General features: G+C 36.4%; 3 protein-coding genes across 3 annotated transcripts in view; 2 read left to right on the top strand and 1 right to left on the bottom strand.

Annotated features, from left to right (window-relative positions):
• The first annotated feature begins 27 nt into the window (after positions 1-27).
• LOC129564907 (gustatory and pheromone receptor 33a-like) lies at positions 28-2,462 on the top strand. Its single transcript, XM_055439161.1, has 7 exons — positions 28-132; positions 204-369; positions 655-907; positions 1,238-1,366; positions 1,436-1,574; positions 1,666-2,160; positions 2,239-2,462. Exons 1-7 carry the CDS (start codon positions 55-57, stop codon positions 2,314-2,316), a joined length of 1,338 nt encoding a protein of 445 aa, XP_055295136.1. The 5' UTR covers positions 28-54; the 3' UTR covers positions 2,317-2,462.
• Positions 2,463-2,596: 134 nt separating this feature from the next.
• LOC129564840 (platelet glycoprotein V-like) lies at positions 2,597-6,849 on the top strand. Its single transcript, XM_055439012.1, has 2 exons — positions 2,597-3,851; positions 4,140-6,849. The coding sequence occupies exons 1-2, from the start codon at positions 3,676-3,678 to the stop codon at positions 5,290-5,292; spliced, it is 1,329 nt and encodes a 442-aa protein (XP_055294987.1). The 5' UTR covers positions 2,597-3,675; the 3' UTR covers positions 5,293-6,849.
• LOC129564839 (serine/threonine-protein kinase meng-po) overlaps positions 6,353-12,891 on the bottom strand; it is a 32,186-nt gene continuing 25,647 nt past the window's right edge. The window contains exons 2-4 of the mRNA XM_055439011.1: positions 9,546-9,950; positions 9,168-9,399; positions 6,353-8,949 (exon numbers count right to left, since the gene is read on the bottom strand). Of these exons, the coding sequence (XP_055294986.1) occupies positions 8,361-8,949; positions 9,168-9,399; positions 9,546-9,950 (1,226 nt within the window). The 3' untranslated portion in view covers positions 6,353-8,360. The remainder of the gene's footprint in view (positions 8,950-9,167; positions 9,400-9,545; positions 9,951-12,891) is intronic.

The following is a 12,891-nucleotide window of genomic DNA, read 5'->3' as shown; positions in this document are numbered from 1 at the left end:
TGTCTATCGTCAGTTCGTTCACTTGATTTACGCGACTTAGACGTGCCAAGCGAAATGGCTTTGAAGCAGAAAAAAATCAACTCTTACGTTGATAAAACGTTTGGCGTGCAACCGGTTTGGACATTGGCTCAGGTTGGTTCATAACTCACCGGAAAATTATCCAATGACGCGATTAAGTTTTTTTTTGTTCTTTTGAAACGTAGTTTATTGTCATCCCACATCGGAATGCATTTATTACCAGCGAAGCATACTGGTATAATTTGGTTGTCCGCTTCACCATTATTGCCATGTACGTTTTTACATTCGTTGCCTCGCTTCACTACGACTCAACCATTTTATCCAAAAATAAATCGATCGTATTGAAAATTGGTAAGCAGCGCTCAGCAAAGTATCGGTTTCAGAAGAAATTCAAAGTATTTATGAAAATAAACTTTTCCAAGAGTTTATTCCGAGCAACTTTTTAATTTTAACAGCACAATGCTACGAAAATATATATTTTATTCAACTTGTTTATAAGCAAACAAAAGTTTCAACTACTGAAAATAATATTAGTACCTTTCGAGGAAAGCTTTTTGCTTCTCGAACTGAAAAAATTATGAAGCGTGCATCTGAAATAAACACAAATTATGTTCAAGTAAGACTTCAATTTTTCAGGTAACAACTTGAATATGTACTGTGGAGCAATGATAATGATTTGCAGTTGGCTGATGACACTCAAGTTCCCCAAATTGGACGATATTTTCAATCAGATGTCGGCAATCGATAGGGAAATTGTTCAATTATTTGGAAACAATGAGAAAATTAGGAAGTCAGAACGTATTCTATTTCAATTCGAATTTACTTGTGTAGCTTCCGCCACCGTTGCGTATGTTGTAATTGGTGTTTATGACATTTGGATGTATCCACCGTGAGTTTCTTCTTATTTTGTCATTGTTATTCTGGTTTCAGTTTTTATTTGGATTGTCTCTTCAGTTTGATTGTATTCATACATAAATTGATTAAGTATGCATAGGTTTTTATATTGGTTAGACTATGTTGATTTTCGTTTATTCGAATAAATGTAATCAACTAGGAGAATCCGATGACAAAATGATAGCAAATCGATTTCTTTTGAGTACCCACTTTTTGCACTGAGATTCGTTTAAGTCGATTTTGATTTAAAAAAAAAAAGAAATCTATTTTGCTATCCAATGCAAATTATCACGGCTTTTATAAATACCAAAATGATTTTTTCCAGCTGTGGACTGTACATCATCTTCGTCGACTATTTCCCAGTGTCATATCCCTATGTGGTGGCATCGCTCATCGTATTGCAATTCGTAAGCTTAGTAAAAATGGTCCATCTACGCATCCGTATAATAAATGAGTTGAGCAATGCCTTGCATTTTATCAATCCGCAATCAATCAATATGTCTAAGGTTTCATTATAATTTAGATGTCTGTCGCATATATTGGATAGTTGTGAGGTGTCAAATGAAGCAATGCCATATCCTGAAGAGTCTATCGCCCACGGATCGGCGTTAAATTTGCGAAACCGTCGAATAGCCTTTATAATGAATCAGGATGGAAACACGGTATAGAAAACGTGACAATACAGTGCCCATCTCATGGGCCCCATCAATCTTATTTCTAATCTGGTTATTTCCGAAATCCTTTCCGCTGTAGAAAAACACGAGAAAAAGTTTATCAGTTGAAAATTTGACCGAGAAAAGTCTTCGCATTCTGTTTGAGTTACATGATCGTTTGATGGATGCATCCGAAGCGACCAATCAATGTTACTCAACAAATGGCATTGTTTTCGTGACCGTTTCATTCATTTATGCAATGTTCGGCATATTTTTTGAAACAAAAGAACTCTTTTATAACTTTAAGGATGCAGACAATCTGTGGATGATGGCGGCATCATATATTCTGTGGGCGACCCAATACAATGCAATTATTTTTGTGTTGCTATACGTATGCGAACTAACCCGAGATGCCGCCTACGACACATCGATGATTGTGCACAAAATTCTACAGAAAAAACCATCATTTCTCCTACATTCCGATATTTATTACAACAAAATGAAATCGTTTTCGCTTCATGTGCTGCATCGCAAGAAGACATTCAATTTTAGTGGCCAAGGATTGTTTGTCTTTGATTATACATTCATATTTTCGGTAAGTTAAATTTGATCTGTTTGTCTAACTGCGATTACGTTTTTATGCGCGATTTTATTTTGGCTTTGTTTTTTACAGGCAATCAGTGCAGGAACATCGTATCTCATCGTTTTACTTCAGTTTGATATGTCATTCGGCCGCGATAAGAACGTGTGAAAAATAGCGTATAGAGCAGAGATACGCTACTGAATACGCGCATTTTGCGTTTTATTGTGTCTGATTCATTTTGGTACAAAATACGTCATTTTTTATTTTTATGCCGATTGGCCTACGATGACGAGCGTACGCGATACAGCAAAAAAATATTAAAACTTTTTTTTCCATTTCGTTGGCAATGTGTCAAAAGCGATATATATTGAATGTACGCAATTTCGTTGTTTCGGAGGTGACACTTTTCCATTCATTTTACTCAAAATTACTCATTTTATTAGTCAATTTCATCGCCGAATCGAGCTTAAACTCTATTTCTTTATAGATATTGAAGTAGCTCGACAAGGCGAACATTTTATTACTTCATGCTTCGATACACACTTTTTTTTCTTCAAATTCTAACCAAACCAAATGACCAATAACTATGCGACGATCCACTGTTTCTAACTAAAACAAGTCTAAAATATGGCCGAATTCGATGTCACCTCGAACAGAAGAAACTTTGAACTTGAATTTTTGGATGCAAAAGTCGATGGCTTCATTAAAATTAAGCGCGGTCTAAGAGCAACGACGTTAAGGATCAATAAAATACGGCTCGGATTAAACAGGAATTGTAAACTCGGTAATTTATGTTCTTCGTCGTTCGAAGCGTACACAAATGGAGACGCCCCGTTCTTTTTGTCTGTTCGATAATTGCAACTACTAAGCAGTGCGATGAAAGTGAAAAGCAAAAAAAAGTAGCATTCGATTGAATACATTTTTATCGTTGAGTGGCCATGTACCGTATAAAATGTCGATTGAACGGAGTGATGAAAAGATATAGAAATCGACTTTGAAGCACATGATGAGAGAGCAACAAGTCAAACTGGATTCGCTTTCGATTCAAACCTCAATCCGCCGATGCTCTTTCCCATTCAGTACGATGCACAATCGAAACGCGTTAGCAGCTTGCATTAATCTAATCTGTGCATTTGAAACCACTGTGCGAATGTAAATTCTAAGAAAAATACGAAATTCCGGTATTGTTATGTCTCATTGAATCAAACACAATTAGTTGCAATAAATCGGGTCACGACAACGACACACAACGAAATGACGATATTAACATAGATTTCTTTCCTTGTTGTTGTTGCTGTTGCTTCGGCTACAACTGTGATTATCACAAGCAGTTCGAAGTATTTTAATTTGCATGGACAAAAACAAGATTCATCGACAGTAAATATGCGCGACGTGACGGCGATTGAAATTCCCATTCTATTTTTAATAAAATAAAGCGAAAATAATGGAAGACGCAAAAAAATTCAGCGCTACTTTCATTTATCTAATCAGCTTGACCCCCAGAATGGCTGTCATTCAATCGACTCAATGCACACATTGGCTAGCCTTGTCTTTGACGCCACATTGATTAACCAGATTTTGGTGCGAATGCTACAAACCACAAACCGATCGAAGCATTCAGTTTGTGAGCATCGATTGAGAGTGTTTCATGTGTATCGTGTGTGCTGTGTGTGGAAAATGGCTGATTTCGGTATAAACAAAATGTGAGTATTGTGAATATTATAATTGAAAATGGATTTTTTTCTCTTCAATTCATTAATAACAAAGCGTTCTTGACATTTTGGTACTTTATGAGATTTAATTAGAAAGGCTAACAAACTTTCACTGTTTCAAACTAAAAACATCATTGATTTTGTTGAAATTTCTTTCAAAAAATCAAATCTGTCCTTTGCTTGGTTGAAATTCGATGTGAACCTCAATAATGAATTCTAATTTAGGATGAAATGTTACCATATAACGCAATTTCAACCATTTCTTTTCCTATATTCCAGTGCCAGGTTGCTTGTAATTGTGGTTATTTTCCACCGAGCCGCTGCTTTCGATGTAAAATGTGACCAAACATTTCCGTCGTATTGTTTCATCGGAGCGGCTATTGACTTGCCAGCAAATGAAGAGTTGAACATCGCCCCAATGGATCATTCGCACATGGTGACGCGTTTCGAAATAGCTCCCGTTTCAAATCTGAAAAACTTTCCAACAACAATTTTCGACACATTTCCTCAGCTAGAAGCCGTTACATTGAACTCGGCAAATATTCGAACTCTCGCACCCAACACATTCGAAAAGGCGATTAATTTAAAAGATCTGCATTTGAAGCTGAACAAAATCATGAAATTGACCAAATCATTGTTTAAAAATGCGGAAAAACTGCAGACACTGGATTTGTCAGGCAATGAAATTTCGAGCATAGATGATGAATCATTCAATGGTTTACCAAATCTGCGAACCCTCAAGCTAAATGGTAACCGCCTCAAAGTTTTGAAAACGCAAACCTTTTCGGGTCTAGAAGGCCTTGAATATTTGCATTTGTATTCGAATAAACTGGATACAATTGAGCCGCAAGCATTGAACGGAATCCCCAAATTGACGGAAGTTTTCTTCGGTAACAATCACCTTCGTACGTTACCCGCTGATTTATTCAATAATACACCAAATTTGGAAGTAACCGAATTCAGTAACAATCACTTGACTCACATTGGCGATGCATTCATCAATTGCCACAAAATTTACTCGCTAAATTTGGAGAACAATCCCATTGCGGATATTGATTTGGTGAAATTTGCAAAAATGATTTCACTTTCCAGTTTATCGCTGAATAGCACGGGTTTTCAATTCCCCGACGAATTGCCGACCAAAGAAAATATCACCACCAGCTCATCGGCAGAAAGTTTAAACCTTGGGAATAATAATCTGTCAAATGCGAACATATTCAATCATTTAATCATGTTTCCGGAACTGCAACGATTATATCTCTACAACAATAAATTTACACATTTCAACGACGCAAACGACATAAAAAACGTCCTACCCAAAATAAACACAGTCGATTTAATCGGCAATAATTTTATAATCAATTGGTTACGCGATAATTACGACACATTCCGACGACTGAGCATCAATATTCTCATTCCGAGGAATAAGTGAACACGAATTAAAATATCAATCATACACAAAGTTCAAGCGAGATTTGTGCTTTTGCCCGCCCTACCCATCTCATTGCACGATGTTTACGCCTGCAATTTTGAATGTGACTTTCCTGTGTGCACCATGTACACGAGCGTCGATATATTATATATATATATATATATATGTGTGTGTGTGTCTGTGACTCATACGAACTCAGAGAATTAACTTTCCGTAATTTTGTTTTTCGAACGTGTCTAAAAAAATCGAGAAAATTCGGTGAAAACTTACCTAGAAGTGTTTTTGTTTATTTTATGAATCAGCAAACAATGTTTACAATGTGCTAGATTCTTCGAATGCATCAAAGCGTGTCCAACAAATTCAGTTTGTCGTCGTCATGAATAGGCGCAAACAATTTCAAATACGTGTTAAATGAAACACTTGGCATTTGATTTTAATGACACTCTCAATTTTGTATCGTCGCAATAACAATACTTTTGATGAAGTAGTGTGATAAAATAACGTTGCGCCTTTGAAAATGTCTGAAAACGATTTATCGTGTATCAGGAAAATTTCCAAGCAACAATTAAGCCCAGCAAAAACAACAAAAACAGCAACAACACTTCACGGTTTACAGAAAAGTGATGATACATTTTCATCGCACGTGACTTTGATTGTTATGCTGCGCTTTGATTGTTATGATTATTTTCGAATAAGCGGATTTGGTGTTCTGTTCGCAATGAACACGTACTTAGAACTTTTAATAGCCCACAGACAATGTCGATCGTATTGAATTCAGTCCAAGTTTTAACCAAGTCAAGCACAGAAATTTAAACCGGCTAAGCAACAAAGTTAACGATTTTTGCTAAGAAATTTTCAAAGTGAGAATAATTGGACACTACTTAAGGTGCTTGAATTAAAAGAAAGTTTTTTTGAAAGAAAGAAAGGAAAGACTTATTATTCGTCAACCAATCATTATCTTTACTAACCTGACATTAATCAAAGGGAAAAGTCCAAATAAACCGGAAAATAAAACCGATTTCAGGCCTAAAATAAACTTTCAAAACAAAATGTAAAAGAATACACATAAAATGTTATTGATTTATTTTCTTTTTCTTCTAAATTTTATTTATTCAAAAAATATTGATTTTATACACATATAATTTTCCCACATGCATTGAGATTATATGGTCTCTTAGCATACGTGTTAAATGAGTTGGTAATTGGATGTTGTTTATTTGCTAGCATATAATATATAATATTATAAGTGACACATTAGATAATTCCATTTGTTTTTCCCCTTTTTCATTTCGTCATGAAAAAATTACGAAAAAAAGTTACAAAAAAAATAATAAATTTAAAAAGTCAAACCGCACACCGCGTTGAATAGGCAAATTCAGGCAAAACACTTAATACATTAAATGAAAAAAAAAAACCGAAATTCAACAATAAATATGCACGCGAGCGCTCATCTCCTTTTGGGCTGACTGGTGTGTGTGTGTGTATGTTTTCTCGTTCTTATATTTGTCTCTATTTACATTTATAATCACAAAATAAATCTATAAAATAATTAAAAAATCGTTCATTGTATTTTTTGGTTTCAACTCCTCTTCTTAAGATTAAATCTCAATCTTGAATTGTTTTTATGTGTGGTTTTCTTGTTCTTCTTTTCCAGTATTATTGTCTATCAATGAGATCGAAAAGAGAGCAGGATCGTGTGAGTCACAATTTGTGACGCTGGCTCTTGGCGTGAAATAGACTTAAGAAACAAACGAATCGGAGATTGTAGATGAGCGGCCAATGCCATTTGCAATATTGTGGTCGGCGGAATCAATAGAATAACATCCAGATACTCTCCTTTCCATCTCACGAATAGCATTTTTGCGCCTGACTGGTTTAGTACACAAGCAGTCATCTCAATTGTTTGAACCAAATCAACTTCATCTAAATATAATAAAGGATATGCGTATTTTTGGGTTTATTGAACATGATATTCCATAAATATCCATTACATGATATAATAATTAGTATGCTATTCAATGTGTTTGTGAAACACATGAATCCTCTTCTCTTTGTTGTTGTATGTATCTTGTTTTGTTGGGTAAAACTACAGAGTTGCAGTGTTTTGGACCATTTATCTCAGATATTTTCCTTATGAAATGTAAATTGATTTTTTTTTCTCTTCAAAACGTTTTTGGTATCCTAAAGGGTGTTCTAGCTTCTAGTTGTTTGTGTGCCAAATATGTAATAATTGTACGGTAATGTTTCTTTTGATGTTCAAAAGCATTGACTTGGCACAAATCATTTTTTCTTCTTTGGTTAAATGCATACAGTTGAATGAATAAACAGAATTTATGGTCAGAAATAGAATGAATTTTCCATATTCCTCTCATCTCATCTGGTTTGGTTGGAAGAAATGTTCAACATTTACTTTAAGCTCATTAAGCAAATCGGTGGTTGATGACGTTATATTTGACAGGTTTATGAGAGGAGCAGCCATCCATTAGGTCAGTATTAAAAGTACAAAAATATGGCAAAATGTTGCTAATTTGGTAACAGTTATCTCATTTTCATTTTTTTTTTTTTTGGTCATATTCACGCGTGTTTCTCGCTTTTGATTGTTTCATTCCATTTTAATGGGTGGAAAAGATGAAGCTTTCCGCGATTTCATAGCATTTTTTTGTATTCTGTTTCTAAGTGATATCTCTTTTCCGCTCACTGTATCTTTTCTCTTTGGCTATAATCGTGAAGCCATACTCATGTATCAAAGAAATGTATAAACTTTGGTAGACTCTTTTTCAATAGATTTATTGCTTTGTTCGCTCTTTTCTCTCTCTCTCTCTCTCTCTCTTCCTCTTTCACTTGAACTAGAAGCACATATAAAGTACACAATATTAAATACTGTGCACAAATTATTCGTTGTCGTTTAACTCTCTTATAGATTTTCGCTCGCGCTTCGATGCTTCCAAATCGAACGGTGGTGGTTTTTCAAATGGTTGAGCTAAATGTATTTGGTTGTAGAGTGGATGAAACGGTTTTTGTTCAATCGTAAGAACGGCTTCTTCTTTTTTTTTGTCAAAATGAAATGTTTACATATTTTCGGGTCCATCACCGTATCCTTCTTCGCACGATAGAACCCATTCCCAGACACGTTTCTTGGCCGCCGTTTGATCGACTGGTGTTTCTAGTCCATAGGTCGACATCAATCGTCTTAGTCTTATTTTGCTTTCGTCAAGCGATTGACGATTCTCCCGTTGGTATTGATACTTATTGTATGCAACAATTGAATCTTGGTCGGTCGCTTGTTGGCCCAAAATGTTGCCGGTCGACTTGGAGCTGGCCAATTTCGAATCCACCCATTTGTCTTTGATGTATTTCATGACCTCGGTCACTTTCGCCCGACCATCGGGATCGTGCTCGAAGATGCGACGGAATGCGCGCAATAAACGCGGTGAAAATTTCTTAAAATTATCGGGTATTTTCGTAGTCTTTCGCTCTTGGTACTTTTTAAATGCGGCATACTGTGTGTCATTCACCCAATCGGCTTTTCGCCACGGTGGATTGCCTGTTAACAATGAATAGATCAAAATGCCAAATTGCCATGAATCGTACGATGTGCGGCAGATGAATTTCTCATTTTTTACCGCTTCCACCACTTCGGGTGGCAGGAAATTTTTCCTGTAAGAAAAAAAATGGCAAGGAATCCAAAATTTAGAAGCAGGTAAACATTGAATTAATTAATAAAATAGGATTGAATCGACAAATGGCAATAACTCTTTTTTTTAAAATTCGATTTGTGAATTTCCGTAATCATAACCAGTGCTCATTTGGTTCAATTTCAAACGAAAGTCGATAAATGCCACGCATAAAAGTAACTCGAAATTTCGATTGCTTACCATGTGTGTTTGATGCGTGTGACCAAAATGCCGGATCTTGTGGTTGCACCAAAATCGCATAGTTTGATGCGTGAAAAATCAAGTGTGAAAACTAAAACGTTTTCTAATTTCAAGTCGCGATGCACCAAATTTTTCGAATGCATAAAACCGAGCGCCGAGCTCAGTTGCGTGGCAATGATTTTGACCGCTGATTCGTTCAACCCGCCTGGTCCTAAATTACTGGCCAAATCGCCTAAATACACAAAGAGGGAGAGAAAGGGAAATGCATTATTACTTCGGTTTCTTCTATTTCATTCGCTATTTTCGTTATACGCTTTTGAAATGAACGTATTTTATTTTTTTGGCAAATGGCAATGGCAATGAATCAACTACACTCACCATATGGTGAAAATTCTTGTGCAAACACATAATAATCGCTCGCTTGAAATGCCACCTGATAGGCGCTTAAGATATTTGGATGATGGCTCAATTGATAGCTGTAATGATATTCCTTGATGAATTCCTTAAGTGAGGTGAGTTCGACGTGAACGGCTTTTAGCACGACCTGTGTATTGGTCGGCCGATGATTGACCAATAAAATGCGTGCAAAACAACCTTCGGCTATCATACGCTCCACATTATATTCACTTTCAATTTCCATGATTGGCAAATCCAAATCGGGTATGCGATGCAGAACGCTGCCTTCATTTGCGCCCGGTTTCACACTGTTTCGATGAACGGTGAGATTTGGTGTATCCGATTTACTTTCCGAGAGCTTCATATTTCTGAATTGACGTTTACTTTCTGGTGTTGATTTTAAACCCAAAAATAGAAAAGAAAAACCGAAATGCAAACAAAATCCGATTAACATAAATACAAACACAATTTTTTGAATTTAAATTCTATAAAAGATTAAGGATTCGAAAATGAGAGAGAGAGAGAGAGCAGAAAAAGAAAAACATAAACTCATGGGTGTTGTCCATTGGCTTTGATATTGCTCGAGGAATATAGAGAAAAAAAAGAATCAAAATCGCAGCTTTGCCTTTTCAATTCGCATAGACAATCAAGAGTAAATATTTATATTCGCAAAGCTTCTTTTCATCGAATTGCGGTGTCGATGCGATGCGATGGAAATTCAAACTTCAATCGCGCTCTCGTTCGCTGATTTTGATTGACTCCTTGGCGTGGGCCGTACGTGGTGACTTTATTTTTTGCTTGAATTTCGAAACTTCGCTATCGGACAGAAGGCGAAAAAAAGCGTTTTTTGCTTTCTCAACAGGCTTAATTCACATTTAGCTCGGGCCCGTGTACATTTGCCACGCTCCGCGTGCGTCACTGTACTTTTTGAACGAATGCACGTCAATTTGCACGTTTATCGGGAATCGAAAAGAAAACTTACATCAGGGAGGAACAAAAAAAAATTTATAGCGAAATCAATAAAACTGTATATTGAAATTCATTCTCGAAGCTGAACGACACGTGCTCCGAATGTTTTCTCTCGATATTTTGAGGTAGTTTAAATTTAAAGAATGGTTTACAACTTTAAAAATTTATTCGAATGCTCGCAAAATGAAGGAAAACAGTATGGGATAACTCGAGGGAAAAAATCGAGCACATACATTTTTTCCTTGTAAAATAAAACAGTTTTTCTCCAAATTACCGAAACTCTCGAACAGATAATCCGCTTGTAGCAATGGCTGCTCACCAATTTGCTGACTTAATGGCTCAAACATGTTCAATTGTTTTCACACTTTCACAGCGAAATTGCACTCTAGCGCGATTTTATCTCGACAAAAACACAATCACACTCTTTTTTTGTTTCGACGACGTGATGAAGTGTTGAATGCGCACAAAACGCTGTTTTTCAGATAATTTGCGATGAGGAAGTGATTTCGGGTAGAGAGATGATTACAAGAACAGAACGAAAAAAAAGAAGAATTGCTTTTTAATCGCCGTACTGTGCTTTACTTAATAATTTTTTTCGTGCTGCTTGCACAACAGATGCAACAGTTGCTTGTGATATGTTTTGCTGAAATGAGCGAGAGAGAGTCTCATTCTCATTTCAATGGTTCATTCTCGGTGTGTGTATACGATTTGGCTATAGCATTTCATCCACAATTTTAAATAGACACTTTTCATTTCGTTTCGTTTCAATTTTGCGGCAAGTGCAGAGAAAAAAAGACGGCAACAGCAGGAGTTGCAGAAGGGAAGACAACAGCGGCGGCGGCATAAAAGAGCATTTACGTCAGCAGTGTGCCGGTTTAAAGTGCATAACAACAACAAAAAAATAGGTAGTCGAGTGAAGCAAAAAATCCGATTCAGATATAAATATCGGCGTAAAATTCAACGGCAAGAGAGGCAGCAGAAGAAAAAAAAGTGAATCAAGCCGCCGGCAAGAATCAAGAGTGCAATTGAAGTTAAAAAAAAGCATTCAAGTGGCGTATATTCGTAATATGCCACTCATAATATAAAATATTTCTTCTTCATCGTGTTTGTCGTTGAAAATGAAAGCGAAATGTTCAAAGCGTGTTATTGATGCTGCTGTCCATCGCAATGGCCTAACGTACAGGAGACAAGTTTTATTGGTTTTGATTTTTATTTGTCATTTGGCGAAATGAGCAAGTGTACTAGAAAACTATCGAAAAAAAAGAAGAACGAACAAGTCGTTTGACACTAGAGAAGTCTTTTAGCAACAGCTACAGCAGTCTCTTCGATTGCCTCTGGGCGGAATGAATTTATGATTGGCAATAATGTTGCCGCAATATACAATCGATGCATAAAAATGTGACTTTAAGTGCTCGAATTTATGTGCATTTTATTGAAATCGAGAGTGTTCATCGTTTGTTTGCCAACGAGAAAGGAATAGAATTGTTCAAGCCAAAAATATCGCAGCTATTTCTAAGAATAAGTTATATTCTGATTCAACCATATTATGCATTGATTTATTTATACGCGCCAACAGTGCTGTGCAGCAAAACATCAACGCATAATTCACCGATTTTATGGAAGTCAAATCACAATTGGCAATCGTCTGTATGTTTCTCTCGATTTGTTTCTTTTATTTTCTCGCCAGTTAATCAGAATTGATGCTGATGATAAACACTTCAAAGCATTGACGTCATTCGCATTCTAAATTTAAACAATACAATGATTTGATCCCTTTTTTTCCTTACATCGAAATGCGTTCAATCAAGCTCTCGCATTGTGCATTGTTAGTTTTTCTCTCTACAGTTTCTTTTCCGGTTGCCAATTGTTTTGAATGCGTTTCGCGCACACGCTCGTGCTCACGTTTGCTCGTTTTAATTTAACGTGTACTTGCTCGCTCGCTTGGTTCGAGTATTTGAGCTTTTTAACTCCAAGCGACCAACAATGAAACCAAGCACTGAATTGTATCACATCGACCCGATGATGCGATAAATAGATTTGGGCGAATACAAATCGGTCGACGTGCCAAACTTCTCGCTCCCTCGCTCGTGTGTACACATGCAGAAAAAAAAAACAATGAACGCATTGAATTCATTCAACACCCACAGCGACTGAACTGAAAACCGATAACAACAATCTTAGCGGGATGACTCAATTTGTGCAACGCGTGTTTGCCAATAAATACGTACCGAATAATGCACAACGACCGCGCGTACACGAGCTTAGCCAAGCCACACAATTATTTTCGATTAGAGATATTGACTCGAATGAGTGCGAGACGGGAATGGAAAACCACCGCATGGTTTAATTAATAATGCCA

Source organism: Sitodiplosis mosellana, unplaced genomic scaffold, assembly GCF_009176505.1.
Source record: "Sitodiplosis mosellana isolate CC-2019 unplaced genomic scaffold, AAFC_SMos_1.0 Smas_scaffold_2, whole genome shotgun sequence".
Lineage (NCBI taxonomy): Eukaryota > Metazoa > Arthropoda > Insecta > Diptera > Cecidomyiidae > Sitodiplosis > Sitodiplosis mosellana.
Note: the sequence above shows the minus strand (reverse complement) of the source record. Positions and strands in the feature narration are given on the sequence as shown.